Source organism: Chlamydotis macqueenii, chromosome 4 (assembly GCF_036417535.1).
Source record: "Chlamydotis macqueenii isolate bChlMac1 chromosome 4, bChlMac1.mat, whole genome shotgun sequence".
NCBI classification, from domain to species: Eukaryota; Metazoa; Chordata; class Aves; order Otidiformes; family Otididae; genus Chlamydotis; species Chlamydotis macqueenii.
In genome coordinates this window covers 38,771,683-38,791,210 of record NC_141559.1, presented here as the reverse complement: position 1 = coordinate 38,791,210, position 19,528 = coordinate 38,771,683, and the positions used below count along the sequence as shown (strand labels likewise).

Here is a 19,528-nt window from a genome sequence, read left to right as displayed (position 1 = left end):
TGCTGCTTTTGGAGCATTGTTTTTCTCATTAACACAGTAGCTGAAATGACACTGATGGTACAAATGAAATATGTCAAATATTGGCGGATTCTGATGCATTCATTTGTGTTGTTTCTCTTCACTGAAATCATAGGTTGTTGCAGACGAAAAGTATATGGGAAGGGAAGACCTCGAATGCACAGCAGTACTAAAATGGAAAATTGGCAGCATTCGTATTTCAAATTTCAGAGCCTTCTATGAATACAACAAACTTAAAGAGCCTTTTTTTTTTTTTTTTTTTCTGGTAGAAAATGCTCTGCAAGCCAGCACAAAAATTATTTTGTTCTTCGCTGAATCTCAGGAACTTTTGCAGTCATAACTACAGTGGGAAGAACCAAACTGAGACATCTTGGAAAACTAAAAAAAAAAAAACCATCTTTAAATCCTGTGCCTCTTAAAACTGAAATGACTGAGTGGAACAAGAAGGAAGGGTTAAATGAAGAAATACTGATCCATGTAAAAATTGACACGCAATCTGGCATTTTGGAGAGAAACATGCTAGCTGCTAGGTAGCTTTTCTTGTATTAATAATAATGTTGTATCACTGCATTGTTACAAATGGTTTTCTTTATGTTTTTTTTTAGTTATCCAGATGTAGTATTTTCTATCCTGAAAGGCTTAGTCTATGTTAAAGAAGGAAGAGAATCACCTATGAAAGAAGTTGTAAAAAGAGTATGAATAATAATTCTGATAAGAAGGAAGAGGCTGTACTTGGTACAATTAAGAAGGATGCAAAGGTGAAAGGCTATAGGAGATTGCATAGGGGAGGGTGATTGATGCATAAACCCTGTGAACACAAGGCTTTGAGAACTTTCCAGTGAATTAGTGAATTTTTTTTTATTTCCTAAAATGTGGGTTACTATCATTTTCCCATTTCAGAGATTTGAAAATGGAGCAGAGTATTTAAGTAATTGGATGCTGCTCTTTGAGGTTGCCAGCATACGAGTCAGGATGCAGGAGCTTGTGACTGCTGGTCTTTGGCTCAGTCCACTCGTCTCCTGCAGGTTGGCCAGAGACTGTCTGCTAGAAAGGCTGGTGGCAGCGCTGGCCACCAGCTGCTTCAGAGCCTGTAGCTTGTCCAGCAGCATCAGCAGCACCCTGGGTGACAGTCTTTCCCACGAATACAAGTTGATCTGGTTTCTTCTGCAAATGCAGGTACAGATGGAGAAGAATTTCAGAAGTTAAACAAAGAAACAAACACACAGAATAATTGCCAATCTGCAATTCAGCTGTTCATTTACATTTTCAAACTATACCTAGGAATGTCAATGACTAGACAGTACTGCTTAAATTCCCCTCTTCTATTCATGGCCATTGTCCAATATTAGTTTTGATATTCCTGTGTTCCTAAACTTAGGAATGGATAGCACTGGCCATGGAATGTGGGTATGTAAAGAAATGACATGAGACATTGAGTTCAATGGATGCAGATGGGAATATCACAGATATAGTTTAGAGCAAGGAATAAATACAGACTTTAACTGACATTACAGGCTGAACATAGGTGGACAAAGTGTGATAACCTAGGCCAGAATTTGGTCAGATAACTAGCATTGTTCAGTCAATTCTTTTAAAAAAAAATTGGTCTTGAATGTTTTATGACCACAGAGGAAGTACTCTTTCAGCTCAGTAATGCCCTTCAGTGCCTTGCTGCAGCTTTGGGTTAGTAATGATTCCAGAAAGAAGAAACACAAAGAAACATTTGTTTTCCAAAAAAGTCCATAGCCATTATAGCCTTGATTGTTTTGTGAAATCTAGTAGGGCGCTGGAGCTGTACACTACAAGAGCTGAAAAAAAGCTTATTTCTTGATATGTTATCTTTTAAAGATCCAAAATTAGAGGCAAATATCTGCTAAATTTACAAGATACTGACTCCTATTTAGTTGAATTCCTACCACCATCCATGCCAAAGAATGTGACAGTGTAACATTTAAAGAATGGTTTCTCCTTCCTGAACATGAAAAATAAAGGAAATATTGCTATCATCACGTTTAGAAAGGCTCAAAAAACCCTCAGCAGTCAACACTGTACGTCAGTGGATACACCGCATTTTAACTTCGAGGCTACATAGGAAATGAGGAGTGAAGAACAATTCTCCATATCCTTTGCTAATTTTCTCCAGATAATCTTGAAAGAGTTGCAGTAGGAAGATTATATAGGTTCCAAAATTTTAATTTAAGAGAAATATGACATCAAAGGAAAGCTGTTAGTAACTGGAGTGGACTGTATTTTGGCACTGCTTGATTGTAATGGACAGGTCATGGTGCTGTCTGCATGCCAGAACCAGGCATTTGAAAACAACAGTGTATCACAGTGTGATACATTTCCAGCTTAAGCAACTCTAATGTGCCATTAGCAATACAAAGTAAAATTGAAAAAATAATTCAACAACACTTGGAAGAAATCTAGTGGAGTAAAACCTTCACGCTGAATTATTTGCTGTCAAAATCAGCGGTAAGTCAAACAGAATCCAGGAGGTGTAATTTTTTTTTTTTTTTTTTGCATTGTTTATCCTTAGAGGGGGAAGCCTGCCTTAGACATTTAAAAATATTTCTCCATGTATGTGTAAATATGCACTATGAGTGAAATTCTGCTCTCAGGCTGCAATATTCTGTTACCTTTATTTACCCTGGTTTTAGCCTTATAACTTTGCTGATAATTTGCACTCCCTTTGCACTCATATTAGATGGGATATAGGAGGCTGTTCGCACTGTGAGCCATGTGCAGTGTCTGTTGGTCTAATAGGCTGCAAAGCTGGTACCTCTTTCTAATGACCCTTCTTTCAGAGGGGCCCTCAAGTGTCTAAGGCTGATCTTATAATGTCTATCTCTGGCAACTTCTTTGAAGTATAAAAAATGTTAAGCAGCAGTAGCCACATCTTTACTGACTTTATTGATACACTTATCTAGAGCTTCTTGAATTTCTTTGTTTGGGATATATCCCTTCAGCCAAATTTGAACCAAAAAAAAAAAGAGAGAAGAACTTAAGTGGCCAGAGAGATTTCTTACAATCCCTATTCCTCCAGAAACTCAGATTTGGAAAAAGCAGCTGATATGAAGGCTTTTTTTTTCCTTGTAATGGGTACAAATGCTGAAATCTTAACTCGATAGTACATATTTAGACAAAAAATAAATTGATAGCCAGGGAAAAAATCCACTCACAAAGTTTTATAAATTCAGATTGGACCCATGTGAAACATAAACCAATTCCTTAACTGTCTATTCCCATTAGTATTCATTATGGAGAAGAGAATATCTCCATTAGCTTGAATTACAGTGAACATTTTATTATTTTGTACTTAGACTAGGCAAGGAGCCAGAAGTCAGAGCATTGCCAGTGTCTCACTGCTTAACTCTGCACAAGCCCTTAGCTTCTCCCTGCCTCTATTTTTCCATCTGTATAGTGACTATGCTATGCCTCGTTTTAGAAAACACAAATAGCAAACACTCCAGAACTCTTTAATAGCATGTCGATAGCATTTTAAAAGCCACTATCTGTTTTTCATTTCTCATCACAATAACATATTATTCCCAAAAGTTCTAAAATCCAGAGGGGGGCTGGGGGGTATTTTAAATTTGAAAAAAAACCAAACCAAACCCAAACGTGGAAAATGGGAATTTCTTTAGTACATTTGCATGCAGTGCACTAGAGGGCCCTCAGGAGTTAGAAATGGATGGAATGCACTTTTGGAAGGCACATGCTTCACAAGACTTTTCATTACAGAATTTAAAATAGAAGTTGCTGGGTTTTGTTGTGTGATTCGCGTTTTGGTTTTTTTTTTTTTTTTAATAATGTGAGGTTCATGTAAGTTTATAGCAGTTCATATGCAAACCAGCTCTCAGTACAGTTAGCTTCCAAACAGTATTTAGCTTGCACTGAAAAACGTAAATCTGTACCATACTTAAATATGTGCTAGAATACTTTGAGGACGTCTGCTTTTACTAAGTTACTTGTATTAACCTAAGGAGTTTGCCAGAATGGAGGATGTGTCAAGCTGAATAGGTAAGAGTTTTTATATTTTTATAGCAATATCTATACAAGATGCACTTATTCTAGCTTTGCTTCTTTGAAAGGATATATAAGCCACTGTCATTTTATTTGAAAAACTGTAGCTAGATCCTTTTTATGGCTTCACAAGAGTGACAAGAATTAACCATCTTTCATCTTTGATGTGTGTTTATGAATGAGAACTGTATTCATATTCAACTAGGGAAATTTGGCAGTGGTGATATATTTTTCTATTAGTAAATATGTGCATATTTAATTGCTACAGTTACTGGTGCTTAATATTGTATAATTTAGAGCACTTCCATAACATGAGGTTTAGTGAAGACTTTATCTCATAAGAAAAAGATGATAATGATCTGGGTTTGACAAACTTTTCTTCTAATGCTGGAATACAGCTAGCTGAAATTGCAAATTGAGTCTGTGTTTCATGATTTTGGTGTTTAATTTATACTGTAATGAGAAAGTGAAAGATGTAGCCTAACAAATTTCTAGATGCATACTGTCTCATCTAGAACTTTTTTCTTTTAAAAATACAGAACCACAGATGCCATATGTGAGTAATTAAATCAAATGCTACTAACTCTTTTCTTTTTGCAGTTTGCAAAGGAGATACTTCAGATATTTTAGACTACGAGTCGGTAAACCTTGCTTACGTAGCTGACTTCATTCATTCTCTGAAGCCAATCACTTCCCCTGTGGTGGCTGATAAGAATTTAACAGCTTGAGAAGGTGGAGTGTCAGCATCCTTAGTGCTAAACACATTCCCAGGCATATCAGTAGCCTCTGTCCATCACTCATGCTGGAAGTTATTTGGAAAAAGAGAAATAGAAATTGGGGAAGGGAAATCATGCATCATCATCCTGGCTGGAATGTACAGAAGACTTTATGCTGTTTTCATCATGTGGATTCACTAGAGAAATGACCACCTTTGATCAGCCAAGTAAAATCAAAAACTTGTTTAGTTGCTGTCTGTGCCCCTCACGGGTGCTGAGGCTTTGGACTTGCAGGCGCCCTAGGACAAAGAGGAATCTGCTAGTGGGCATTGCGTGTGTGATCTACTTGGGATTCCTCGTCAGTCAAGTGGGTCATGTTTTACCCCAGCACAAAGGAGGACACCAAAAGATCAACTCCAGAAGTCTCCAAGATGCAGCCCAAACTCCTTTTCTGGGCATCCCACTGGATGGCACCCTGTCACCACCCAATTTCCAGGAACCCCAGCTTGGTAGCAATGGGACCTTGCTGCCACCCAATGTAGTTTATATCACCCTGCGGTCCAAGCGCAGCAAGCCTGCCAATATCAGAGGCACGGTGAAGCCAAAGCGCAGGAAGAAACATGCAACCCCATTGTCCTATGGGCAGCACTTTCCAAAGGTGACTTTTATAGGCCGGGAAGAGGCTTTTGCTCAACAACCAGGGAGGATCACACATGCCATGGGCACAGTGGGAGCAGCAGTAGCTCTAGAAGCAAGAAAATACCAGCTGGATGAACACAGGCATAAAGGAATGGCAGTCAGGGAGAGGGGTCACCAGAGACCTGGACGGATTTCTGGAGCTATAAAGACACAGCCCCAGCCTGAGGAAAGCAATATCAGGATTTACAGCGAGAGCTCTCCCTCTTGGCTGAGCAAAGAAGACATCCTAAACATGCGCATGCTGGCAGATTCTCGGGTAGAGAGCATCCAAGAATTACCTTCTCACAAAGCAGTCCTGGTAGTATTTGCGAGGGGTCCCAGCACCACAGGAACTTCTTGTAACCAGGGGCACTGTGGCATCATGAAAAGACCCCTTGACATGAGCGAGGTGTTTGCCTTTCATTTGGATAGGATCTTGGGGCTGAACAGGAGCTTACCTTCTGTAAGCAGGAGATCGGAATTCTTCCAAGGTAACACATTCCTATGGCTTTCATCTTGAAGGTGGGGTGCTGAGGTTTGCTTCCCCTTCCTGTGTTAACCATAGGGCAGCAGCCACCTTTAACTCCTGCGAGCCTGACAACTAACCCCATCATTATAGGCAAGTAAAACTGGTATCTGTAATTTCTGCAGTGCAATTATCCTGTTTGAAGGATGCAGTACCCCAAAGTTGAGATCAAGTAATGTTGAGCTGCTGAGGGCAGTAACAATTTCTCTTCCACATGAGTCTGTAATGAGAGAGGAAAAAAAAAAAAGTCATCTGTAGATTGCATGACAGTGTACAGATTGCCTGAAGTGAAACTGGTGAAAGAAATCTCAGAATACTCTGATTCGATGGATATTTCTGATTTTTTTTAAATTTTTTTTTTCATATTTTAGGTTTGACTTGAATAAACTGTAGTTGAAAGTAAGCACAAGAATTCACATCTCAAACAGATGGTAGGAAAAGGGGTTTGTATTTAGCCAGATAACCTGCTTGGAGAGGTAGGGAAACTTCCTGCAGAAGTTTGATGCTACTTTCACGGTACTAATACCTCTGGGAACTGAAAAAAAAATTAAAAAGTGCTTCCCTCTCCTCTAGTAATTAAAAAAATACCACATTTCAGTGAATTCCACTGTACATTTTTTACTGTACATTTCCTTACACTCACCTATATGTTATGCTGACAAAGAAACATACACAGTAAATGTCTCAATATGCCTGTTACATGATTGGTATAAAGCTTTAAATTAAAAATGTGATTTTTATTCTTTAGTGAAATTAAAGTTAAATTTCAGACATGTAATGTGAGTTAGAAGTAAGTCTACTTCTAACATTGCTATCTTGTTAAATATGTCTTCAGCCTAACTGCTATTTTCGTACAGTCACAAATCACAATCCAAAAGGACTATGTTGTATTTTAATGAATCATTGCTGAAGTGGCTAGCTATGTTTTTGCTGTTCCTTTCTCACTGCTGAAATTAGCTTATACAAAATATTTTTATATCAGTCTGTGTTTCTTAAAAAAAAAAAAAAAAGTAGTGCAAGAACAACTTTCTAAAGTCTGACAGCAGGAAAAGGACCCAGTGATCTCTGATTTCTTCCTACTTTATAAAACTTCCTTTTGGCAGCCTGTACAAAAATGTGAATGAATCTCGAGGAACAACAGTATGGAGGCTACTGAATATTATTCATACTTGCAGGGCATGGAAGATACATTATGTCTAGTTTATTTTTAGGAACAAGATTTATTGCTGTAGAGCTGTCATAAGGCATTAAGGTAGTTTGGTTGGAGGGACTCTGCACGATGTGGCTGTGGAGATGACAGACTGCAAGCCTCTGAAAACTGCTATTAGGCTAATTGCACATTGTGTTACTCAGTGTTTGTCACCTTACAGTGACAATGTTACATGTTTTGAATTGTCTGGGACAGAGTGTCATTCTGCCCTCTTTAATTTTCTTTTCCTCATAACTGGCTATGTTCCTATAGCAAGAAGAGTGTTGCTAGGTGATGAGAAGAGAAACAACATTATTTTGGTCTCACTTCACTTTTTCCAGCTAAAGGGTGAACAGAGCATTTGGAACAGTTAATATACCTTGCCTCTCTCCATTTCTTTAGCCTGGAAATATGCTGGAGCTCAGATACCTAATATCTACTTGAGCTCATTACTATTTACATGCTTGTGTTGGGCATAATCTGGAAAAATCTAGGTTGAGAAAATGAGCAAAAATACATTCTTAAAATAATATGAACAATTAGTGATTTCATTTCTATAACCCATATGCATTTAAGTTAAGAATAGGTGGGCACTGTAAAGTTTTTTACAGAGTGGCTTCTGTGAATCATGGCTATTCATATGGGAAAGAAAGCAGTGCAGGATTATAAACTATGCATGTGTGTATGAATGTACACAATTTCTGGGCTGACATATCTCTCTCCACGACACATGCCTTTAGCTTGCCTCAGTTGTGATGGGATGTAACAAGACATGTTTGATGTAGCATTAAAATATTAAAAAAAAAGGGCTTTTCAAAACTGTCATTCATTTTGTCAAAAGCAGTTTCAAAGAACTGCTGTACAGGTTCTGTTTCCCCTAGTCCCACAAATCCCCACTGATTATTTTTTTTTTTTTAGTCTAGCAAAACACTGTCCTCTGTCTGCTGCCCTTGCCGTCCCTAGTTAATGGTAAATACTTTTAAGTGTTAACTGTGAACTTCTAATGGTTTATCTTATTTTTCCATCGTGGATGGAAAAATTAGGTATGATATAATTTTTTCCCTCATATGTTTGCGATTAATCGGCTGAATGTAAAAAGCCTGGGGAGTACAGGTGGCAAAGCCACCTTTTCATTTCAGTGTTACAGGCTAAAAGACCATGATCCTGGGCATATGCAAGCAGTCATTCATTACTCCCAATGCTACCTACAAGGTGTGAAAAAATGTCAAGAGCTCCAAAACACCTACAACAAAGAAGGGTAAGCCTATAAAACAACAAGAAATAGTCGTTAAACTGTGTCTATTGGGGAGAAATTGGAGGCTGACCCGTGTGAGACTGAGTTTTGGGATGGTCACATTAACACCACAGGACTGAGAATCTTTATTATTTGATCACCCTGAGGAACAGGAGGTACATAAGTGACCTTGCTTGGTGTCACAGCCCTACCTTATTTAATTTGCACAGAAGCTAAGTAAAGTGACTGCACATATTGCCCCTAGCTCAGCAACAGTGTTTGCAGGGTAGGACAATGCCGGTGTTTGTTAGGGCTTGAGCTACCATTAGAGCAACATGGGCTGGAGCAACACAGGCTGGAGCAGGCTTCCTCCTGCGTTGCTGTTGACAGCTCTAGGGATAGGGCTCTGGCTCCTTGGGTCATAGCAACAAGGCCAAGCTCTTTACTCAGCTTTTGGTACAAAATATGCAGCTATTGCTATGCAGTTTTGTTGCACCACTGGATGAGGGTTTGAGCTACTGCACGCTGACAACCACCCCTCTTGCCCCGTGGTTTTCTGATATCATAAGTTTGGCTAAACATGTTTTATCCTGTGCTGAGAAGAACAAGCACAGGTGTACTCAGTTCAGCTGGGCTTTTTTAGGTAAAGATCAAACCCACTATTTGCCCAGAACCACTTTTTTTTTTTTTTTTTTTTTTTTCCTAAAACATACAAGAAACTCTTCCTTTGAGTAAGACCTTTCATGGATGGTTTAGTGCAAATGGATGAATGACGTGATAGATAGCTCCACTGGTTGTACTTGTCATATTGCTTTACTGAGCTCTACATGATGATAAATGGAGCCATAGGTTTTTCCATGTTATACCCTGCACTATCAGCCTGCCTTGCCATCCCACCAGAAGTTATGCAAAAGTAGGCAAATATATTATGAATCACTAATGTCAGGGCAAAGAATAAGAAAAACCTAACGCTGCTTTATGCATTCAGAATGCTCTAACATGTTTCAATTTATCTGTCCTGTTTTCTATCAACTGAAGCAACTTACACCATTGTGGTGTACCTCTCAGAGGGGTACCAGAGGGCATATTTCCAATATTTTGTTAGGTAGAGAAGTTCATGTATAAGCAATAATGCAGTCTATTGTATAGAGAGCAACTGATGCACATTTCATGCATTCCTTAATTCTGACATCCATATGAGCACAGGACAGAAACATTGCAAATAAGGTGCAGAGGGAAGAAAGAAAAATAAATGGCCTAGTTTCTCGCTGCTTTCTGCTTCTGTACCTTATACTTTCCTCAGTTCCCTCAGAACTTAATCTTAAGCTATAAAATTCAAGTAATGCTCTGCATGTCAGTCCCTCTCATCTTTCCACAGTAAATTACCCCTTCCTGCTAATACATGGGCAACTAAACTGTTTCTTTCAGATGTGGCAGTGATAAGCTGTACTGCTTTACAGTGAACAATGAGGAGTTTGAGAAAGGGCTTTAACTACCTCATGAAAGATTTGCTCTTTTAGTGATAATCTCTTGGGCATGTTTGAAAATATTTTCTTTCAAGGAAGTTAGAAAAAATGCTGTAGATACAAGTTAGAGCACAAGATGGAAGAGTAACATTTGCAAGGGTATCTTTGAGGTTAGGAAGCATGAAGACTATTTTTGAAGTCATGTGGCATGTGGATGTCTAAGGTGATGCCTATGTTGAAAAAGCCATGCAGCGATACATTACCTAACTGCACATGAAGCAATCTGAGTACCTTGAAGGAGACTAGTCTCAGCAGCCTGAGGTTTCACCTATGTTAGCTTGTTCAACTTAGGATACCCTGAGCCAGGAGCTCCTAAAGGCCTAAGAAATTTTTTGAAATATTTTGAAAAAATCTGTATGAATTACTAATTATGATGAATTACTAAGAAGCTGGTTCTGACACAAGTTTTGAAAAATCTTTCCCATACAATTTTACAGATCATCCTTAGATAGTCAAGTAAATATATTTATCTAAAATGGCAGATAAAAAGAAAATTAAATCAATCAGCTTTGGGATAGATTCAGTGCAATGCAGCTGCAGCAACAGAAAAGCAGTTGCTCTTTGTGTTGATATATAGGGCTGATTAGGAGAGAAGTGCATGCAGAACACACTGGACTTCTTCTGAAGAGTGCTCAATCTCCTCAGTTTTGGCTGTATCAAACGGGAAACTCTGCTTCTTAGCCAGGCCTTACTTTTCACCGTTTGAGGTTTGGATCAGAAGAGCTCCACTGATTTCAGTGGGGTCATGCCAATTCATGCAGCTATGAATCAGACCCCTTATCTGCTTTAATTCAGCATCTTCTTGTTTTTCCTGCAAGTGTCAAAAATTTGAGTCATTGCTCTTTACTGAAGCTGCCATTTCATATTCCTGTAATTCAATTGATATTACAGACTTGAAAGCTTTTGTTTTGGCTCATCTTTTCTGCTCCCATTTTCTCTGAAATGCAAACATTTCCTGTATTTAGCCTTGGTCTTTTAAAAATGTTTTTGTATCTTAATGGAAACTGGCAAGCTATTATTCATATTTTTCAAGTATTTATATTACTATTGTTTATCATGTCCCTTTTGGGTAGACAGATGTTTGTTTTGTTAGAAGACTGTTTATGTATTTGGTTTGTGAGGAATTCATGAATAGTTACATAAGTGGTTACTGGAGGTATAAAAATAATAGAACAAACTTGGTCCTGAAGAAAGCTGTCCTTTTTCTTTGGGACAATTCCCAATGCTTGTATAGGCTTTCTCCAACTGGACTGGAAAAGAGGCTTAGCCAATAGTTGACCTAACTTGGCTAAAGTCATCTGTAATGTAGGTGATGGAGCCAGAGCAAGAGAGATATGGAAATGTCTAGGATTACCCAAATTAATTTCCTAAATACTTATTGAGGCACCTCAGTAGGAGAAGCCTGATCTTCAGGAGCACTCAGTGATTTTTTTTTTTTCAGTGGAGGAAAGAGTGTGGAGCAAGGTGCTGATAACGGTAGTACCAATCCTACTGAAAGAGAGATATTGATAGTCCTAATGGAAGGATGCTTTCTGTGTTCCTAAGGAAACATTGGGCCACTGGGAGGGATGTAAAAGAGGTGATGGAGCTGCATGTTGGGTTGACTTGAGAAGGACTACTTTGTATGTGCAAGCCATGGCAGAGAGAACATAGAGTACATTCTGGTTTTGGAGAGGAGTTTGTTTTACTTTTGGGTTTGATTGCGTGTGGGGCCTATCATACTCTGTTGGCAAATACGAGATGATTCCCTGCTAAGTATGGGCAAAGATAATTTCTTTCCTGTTGTTTTAGATCAGTCAGCATCCTTTGAAAAAGAAGCTTTTTGATTCAGCGCTATGGAGATCTGTGTTTAACAGTTCTTGCTGCTTACCGATGGCGCATTCATATTAGCAGCTTTTACCTTGCCGTTGGCACTGATACCTGTTTTCTATGTGCTATTCTGTCTGGCTTGCCTCTGGAGAAGAAGGTGCCACAGATCTCATTGCCTTCATGCAAGTTTCTGAAAGCCTCTTTTCAGATGCATCTCTGGCTCCCTGGGCATGTGGAAGACAAAGAGACAGTTTTGGCTATATTTAGCTGTGTGATAAATTAAATTGTGCAACAACGTGGCCTTTAGGTTCATTGACCCTCAAGATGAAAATAAATAAATTTTAAAGCTTTTATACATGTTCCAACATTTGCCATATAGTAAGTAGAGGCTTTGCAGTTAAGTAGTTCCTCCTTTCCACACCTAGTCTTCTTTCTACACCCAAAAATATAAAGGATTTCTTTATTCTAATGTGTCTGCAAGCCACAGTCAGTCCTGGGTCCTTGACAGTTTAAGGCAGCAGCAGTATTCTGTCTTCTACAGGAAGGAGGAGAAGACTTCTACTTTCCTAAGAAAATAGATATGCCTGTTACTCAATATTGAGTGAAATATATTTATCAGTTCTTATACGGGAAAGCTCATTTTAGATTCTTTGCTGAGGTTTCTTCCCACTAAGAACTCGAACACTTGAATTCACCAAAGCTAAGGCCCTTGATTTAGTTTCAGGGAAGAGCAAGATATTCTTTACACAGAAGAATTAAAGAATATGGCCAAAATAGCTGCTATACAAAACAAATCTCACGTTGTACCTGGGTAAAAAAAATACTTGTCTAAGTGTTTATTCACACTAAGTTCAGTCTCTAGTATTCTCATATGTAATTTCAGAGCTGTAAAATCATACATTATAGGCCTAAAATACTAAAAATAACAAGATAAATCCACTTTGAGTATAGGATTTGCAGTGTTTCTATGCTCATCATGCAAAAAAATACTTTGACGTAAGATTTCAGCTCTTGTAAATCATCATCAGTTCACTGGAATCAGGGGGAACTTACATCGTTGATTCACAGTGGCATTGTAGGCTCTTAAGCTACCTATAAACTTTTTAATAATCTGATTTAACATATGATTTTGTACATTAATCTCTTTCTTCAAACAGAGAAAGCCTTCTGTACACTGAAGGCTTTTATGATGTCTGTATGTCTGTGCTTCTTCCATTCCTGTGGTGGGAATAAGACCACATTAACCAAAGGATGTCAAGTTATTAGTCCTTGGTTATTTTTCCTTCCACATCTATGAAATGTTATAATTGTTGATGCTTAGGCAATGTCTAAAGAATGATCAAGTAAGCGTGGCAGAATTGCACTATACCAATGATCTATTTTTCCTTTTTCAGATGGTCAAGCCTGTCCTGTTACTCTCTGGGATTCCTCACTCAGTCCAACAGATAATAATACCCATTCTTCTGTGAGATTAACCTGGGGCCAATATCAGCAGCTATTGAAGCAGAAATGTTGGCAGAATGGTAAAGTTCCCAAAGCTGAGTGGGGCTGTACTGAAATCCATCATCATGAGTGGTCCAAGATGGCCCTCTTTGATTTTCTTCTGCAGGTAAAATATTTACTGAATGCAACTATCTGCCTCAAAAGTCATGTAAGCGCACATGGGACTCCTAGAAAAGTAATTTTAGTTTATTTCCTTTTCTTTAAATGAGGAAGAGATGTATTTGCACAGTTTGAACTTGTTTCTTACTATTAAAATATCCAAAACACAACTTATAATCAGGGAAAGTGATCAGGAAGTTAACTGACTCATTTTCTAAAAGAGAAAGCAAAGACTTTTGTCATGAGACATCTTGTTCTACTTCACCTTGAGGCAGGCATACTGCTTCTGCTTGAGTCCTTGTTTCTCCAGACATAGTTCTTGATTATGCTGGCAGCTGTGAAACACTGGGTTTTGCTGTGCGGTCCTTCTTGCACCTCCCCAGTACCCAGGGTTGATTTAAGTGGTTTTGGTCAGCTGAAATCTGGCTTAAGATTTTCCTTCTTTTTAAAAACCTAGCCAGTGACTTAGTAAGGAAAGAGCAGAGCAGCAACTGATGAATGATATGGCTGCTGTTCCTCAATTAGGTTTTGCACAGGATGATTAGCTCTCCAAATAACACCAAACTAGGGCTCTGCCCAGTGGTATCGTAACACGTAGCTACAGTTACAGTAATTATGTACTAGAATATTAATACACTCCTGTATTAATAAGGACTGAACTGAACCACCTGGCTGGAAGCTAATTTTATGGCTTCCTGAGATACAGCACTACTTTCAATTGTCCTTGCCTGCCAGACAGGTCCGGGTGACTGAGCCTCCTGCAGCATTTATGTTTATTTAAAACTGTAGCAAGCACTTGTTTTATGCACTGTGTTTGGTTGTTCATATAATTCAGCTTTTTATAGAGTTACATTTGTTGAAATATAAAAATTGTGACTTGGCTTATGCATAGCCTATCCCTGTCCTTCTCAGTCCTCTTCTAGGATGAATGGATGTGTCTAATTTTTTTAGTTACATTTCTGCAGAGTTGTTATGTTAAACAGAGCATTCAATTCTTCTCTAAAACCAGATTGTCACTGGTCTTATGATTCCATCTTTAGTCCCACTGTAAGCAAGTAATTCTTAGAAATTTCTATAAAGTCATATGTGGATTATTCTGATGCTAAACATAGTAGGAATAGTACAGATTGTGTCACAGATTTAATTTTTTCATGCCATTGTCTTCTTGCTGGACAGTTTAAAAATTCTGATGAGGTCTGTGTTGATTTCTGATTTTACAGTCTTCTAAGACAAGTTTTTAATCTTCATAATATAACTCCTATTATCCAGAAGGAGAGGTCAGTTAAAATAAGATAAAACAGGACTGATCTGAACATGAAATAAAGGCACAAATTACTCTTATAATAGTAGCTGGTATCAGAGTAATTTATACCTCCAGTTGCCTACCAGACAAGAATGTGCATACCAGAAGGTGAGTGAAAATGGGTCTTACAGTTCCTAAAGATTAAAATTTTATCTGAGTGCTCTCAGACTTAACCTTAAAGCTTATCAGCAGTAGAACATGAAGACTCTGAAACAAAAAATACCATGAAGGGAATCTGTGCTTCATAAGTCATTCAGAAATAAAGAAAAATTATGAAAAGTATTCTCTATTAAGCATACTTCCTTCAGAAGAATGAGATTGGTACCTGTAATAGATGTTCCTAATCTCTAGTTTCAAATGCTATAAAACGTAGGAGCAGGCTGAAAAATGCTTATAGCTGACCTTCACTTGCCTTCTGCAAGAACTCAAATAAAATAAGGACATTAAATGTAAAATGACTTCTTTTATTTTGGGGATTTGAACCTCTCATGTATGCAAACATATGACAAAAAACAGTGCTAAACTATTAAGGTTGCAGCGTCAATTCCTGAGTGTCCCATCGTGCTGTCTTAACACTGGAATGATGCAAGATATTATGAAGAATCTGTTTAAGAGCATGATCTCCTTGTCTGTTTAATGCGTGTAATGAAGTGTGGTGCAGATGAACCAGGGCTATACATCAAAGGAGTCTGTCTGGAAGTCCTCTGCTTCGGTTTCTGGCAAAGCCTTTGGATTATTTGAATGAGAGATCGAATGAGCTAGAACACTGAGAGCAAGAGGAGCTCTAGTGCCTGCAGATGCTGAATGCTGCTCCTAAAAGGAGAAAGAAGAGGAGAAATCTATTCCTCTCCTCAGGATTTTTGCAGCTGACAACAAACACTGCCACCAAGACCGATGGAAACAGTACTATATACTTAAGAAAAATAAAAACAAATTTCAGACTTTCATTTGATGGGCAAAATTAGGAGGCCTTTTCAACATACTATGTCAGAAGAAGAATCGTAACAGTTCATTTTACCAGGTTGTCAAAAAAAAAAATTTGTAATTTTAGAAGGCTCATGTGAACATTAATGCTTTTATGCTTAGAGCAGTTTGAGGAGTTGTCAATGTACAACAGATAAGGACAGAAAAAAATATTTACCTTTGATAAGCTACTCATTAAGCCTTAGATGCACCAGACCAGACTTCCATGCTGCAAGCACCTGTCAGCAGGAGCAGGGCTGCTCTCTGGGGAGATGAGCCAGAACCAAGGGCAGCCCCAGAACAGGTAGGACCAGCAGCAGGAGAAGCAGCCCAGCAGGAAGCGTGGTAAGGGCCACAGGTCCCATTGATAGCCCAGTGACCAGCAGGCATGGACAAGGTGGCAAGCCAGCTCCAAGGACAATGAGCAGGAACCCCAAGAAGAAATCCAGGAGCATCAGGTAGCAGGACAAGCAGCAGATACAGCCCCCCTAGAAGGGCTTAGAGGAGAGGTGAGGTGTCAGGCCTGAGCTTAAACTGGGCTCCTGGGCCCCTGGGCAGAATGGGTGTGTGTGGAGGTCCCTGGTGAGGGTCCTTAGGGTGATTAAGGCCCATCTGTGCACTCAGGGCCCTGGCAATGTTGTGTATTTACTCTCATCTGGTCAAGAGGGGTAGAAGCACTTTCAAGGAGTGATTTACCATTCCTGTATTAGATGGTTATCCTAAAATGGCATCCTTTTCTCTGGGGGTGCCTCATTCTTGTAATTGTTTATGGAAGGAAACGTAAACGACTATGTCAGAAGAGATGCTTAACATTTACACCGCTAAAGTTAGACCAGATGTATTCCTTCCAGCTAAGTGCTGTGTGATGAATAAGCAAGAGTTCGCATGGGAAAAAATAGCCTAGACCATCATGTCATTGAAGTATATACCACAGTGCAACTCAGGGAGGCTCCTCTGTGATTATGAATGCACTCTTTGTTCCTGCATTTTATAGCCTCTGATGGTTTGCTGTGCCTCTTACTAATCTTTTCAATTACGTTGTGCACTATTAGTCTAATAGGTCCCCAAAATGGAAGCCCTCTCTGAGTGTCAGGCTGTGCTATTTCTGTTTTTCTCCAGCAGAGAAAATGTAAAAAACCTGCAGCCTTCTGAAAAAAAAATGTAATTGTATTCACTATCTTGTTATTCTGTTTACACAGTGCCATTGTTCCATTATTTTCAAAGAATTTCTACTGACATAACAAAACATGGCTATAAAATTGCTAAAATATACAGTCTGGGAAAGTGCTTCTAACAGTACGTGAAGCATGGGATCCAGGTCTTCAATGCCATTTCACTGCTGACTTTAATTATACTCGTCCTGAGCTTGCTTTCCTGTCAACTGTGTTAGTGAGTGATGTTTTACAGTGACACTTTGCCCCAAATACTTTGATATTGTTTTCACTTGGTGCTCTGCTGTATTTTGTTTCAGATCTATAATCGACTAGACAGAAACTGCTGTGGATTCAAACCTCTCAAGGAGGATTCCTGCATGCAGCAAGGGCTGAAGCTGAAATGTAGTGATCAGGATGCTGTTGACCTGACACACATAGTTCAGAGAAGGCACGACCGAAGGCACTTGGCCTTTATTGACAATAAGGGTTTCTTTGACAGAAACGAGGACAATCTTGACTTCAAAATACTACAAGGAATCAATGAGTAAGTTTTAAGTTATTCATTTTGTAAAAAGATTGATAAACTCTTTCCAGTTTGAGCATGAGACACTAAGTTACTTGAATAGACATCATCAGCCCAAGATATTTACAGAATGTGTCTAAAAATGTATGAGTAATTCCACTGCTGTAAAATATACAATTAAAGTGCATATGATTAGGCATGTATGGACTTCTTTTGCTGAGTCGCAGTCTACATTCATAGAATTGATTGCTAAACCACAACATAAATATTGCAATTCAGAGTGATGGCAAAGCTGATGAATTTCTTTGTGCTTTTCCAGATTCCCTGAATCTGCAGTTTCAGTGCTGAGGAGCCAGCGTTTACGTGAGAAGTTGCTTCAGTCTTTGTTCCTTGACAAAATATACTGGGAGAGCCAAGGAGGCAGAAAAGGAATTGAAAAGCTTATTGATGTAATAGAAAGGAGGTCCAAAATTCTTCTTACGTATATAAATGCACATGGAGCCAAAGTATTGCCCATGAATGAATGAACCAGTCTTGTTTCTATCTGAGAGACAGTCTTCAAAAAAATTTCTATGAGGCAAAACCTGACAGTAAAATTGATTTAATTCATAGGCTTATTTAACCTTATTTTTTTTCCCCAAACTTTCAAGTTTATTTTTAAATAACAAATCTTACGTGGTTTAAAAGCAACATTTAAATATCAGCTGCAGCTCAACACAGTGCAGTCTCTTCTATGCCAGTGGTGAAATGAAATGAAATGAAAAATAACCAAATGGTACAATAAATACTGTAGTAATATGTAGGTACCATGAACACTCCTTCTGTTAAACTGTTTGAAAATTAGCAACAGGATTTTCAGTACATTAGGCTGGATTACTCTTACTTCCCTCATTCAAGTCAGTAAAAGTGTTATTATTTTATTGCAAATTTAAATGGAAACACAGATTTATAAGCACTTAAAACATTGATGAAAACTGTTATTGCATCTATCTGCTGAAGCATATCTAGTGGGGGAATTTGTCTTTTTGTTTAGGAATACTAAAATGCCAACATTTCCAAAGGCTTGTTTTGTCTTATTTTATTTTGACCTTTTTGAAATCTGAGGACTATATTCAGCTCTTTTAAATGCAGGGTTGTTTTCACTGGACATGAGGGAAATGTAAAAACAGAGTGAGGAGAACATGGCTTTGACAATAATAATTAATTTAGCAAACACAGTTTTTACTCATACAGTATGGAGTACAATTCCTCATGAGTCACTCGTTACAGTATGCTATTTTCAGTACAGGTTATTCTGATGTGTGACTGCATGATCTGATATTTTCCCTCCATTGATTAACTGGGTGTTACTCACAGAATTGTCCTTTATTACCACTATTTTCAAAAAAGAAATTCAACTTTATCTTTGTGTGAATATACTTCTAAATAAGTGTATGTGTTTTGGTTTTGCAACATTCTTGACAATTAAAAAAAATATTATCAAAAAGCAGATCTACTCAGGATGTGAGTATTGTTAAACTCAGCACAGAAAATGTCTGTGCTGTGTGCTCAGCCCTTGCCTGCAATTCAGGCTCTGATTTTTCATTAAGCTTGACCGTTGCGGGGTGATGATTCTAGCTGATGACTCACCCCAAGTATTCCCACAGGTAAAGTTGTTAGAGAAGGTTGGATAAGCACTTTGGATTTTTAACCTTCATCTGCTCCAGAAGTAAAATATCAGCTGATATAGTCTATCATCACATATACCTTCTACCTATCTGTTTAGAAAGACTTACTATCTTTCTAGAGAAGTATGTATTATCTTCTTGCCGTGAGACAATGGTAGAATTTGAATACTTTCATAGCTGCTCTTGTCTTTATGTATAGTAAAAAAATACAAGGTGTATAAAATTTTAAAATATTTTTGAATACGCTTGTGTAATTATACTAATAAGAACTAAAATGTTTCATGTCAATGTTAATGTGGATGGATGAATTTAATGTTTTAAATAACTACAATTCCACTGCAGCTAAAAGAGATTTTCTTTTTTAGTATCGGAACAGCTATTAACAATAGTTGTGTAACTAGAAAAAATAGATCTCATTATAGGCAGAGGTAAAGATACCTATTAAAATTTTAAGAGCTTGGATCTAAATAATCTTTTATTTTATTCTGTCAGCAAAGGGCAGATAAATTTGTAAAAACTTCCTAGAACTTAACTATTGCCTTGAGAGGTCACATTTTAGAGTACTTTGGACTTTTTAATAGCACCAAAGTAGAA

General features: G+C 38.2%; 1 protein-coding gene across 1 annotated transcript; it reads left to right on the top strand.

Annotated features, from left to right (window-relative positions):
• The first annotated feature begins 3,790 nt into the window (after positions 1–3,790).
• On the top strand, positions 3,791–19,220 carry GASK1B (golgi associated kinase 1B). Its single transcript, XM_010115657.2, has 5 exons — positions 3,791–4,041; positions 4,645–5,929; positions 13,117–13,331; positions 17,062–17,288; positions 17,587–19,220. The coding sequence occupies exons 2-5, from the start codon at positions 4,933–4,935 to the stop codon at positions 17,792–17,794; spliced, it is 1,647 nt and encodes a 548-aa protein (XP_010113959.2). The 5' UTR covers positions 3,791–4,041; positions 4,645–4,932; the 3' UTR covers positions 17,795–19,220.
• Positions 19,221–19,528: the final 308 nt, after the last annotated feature.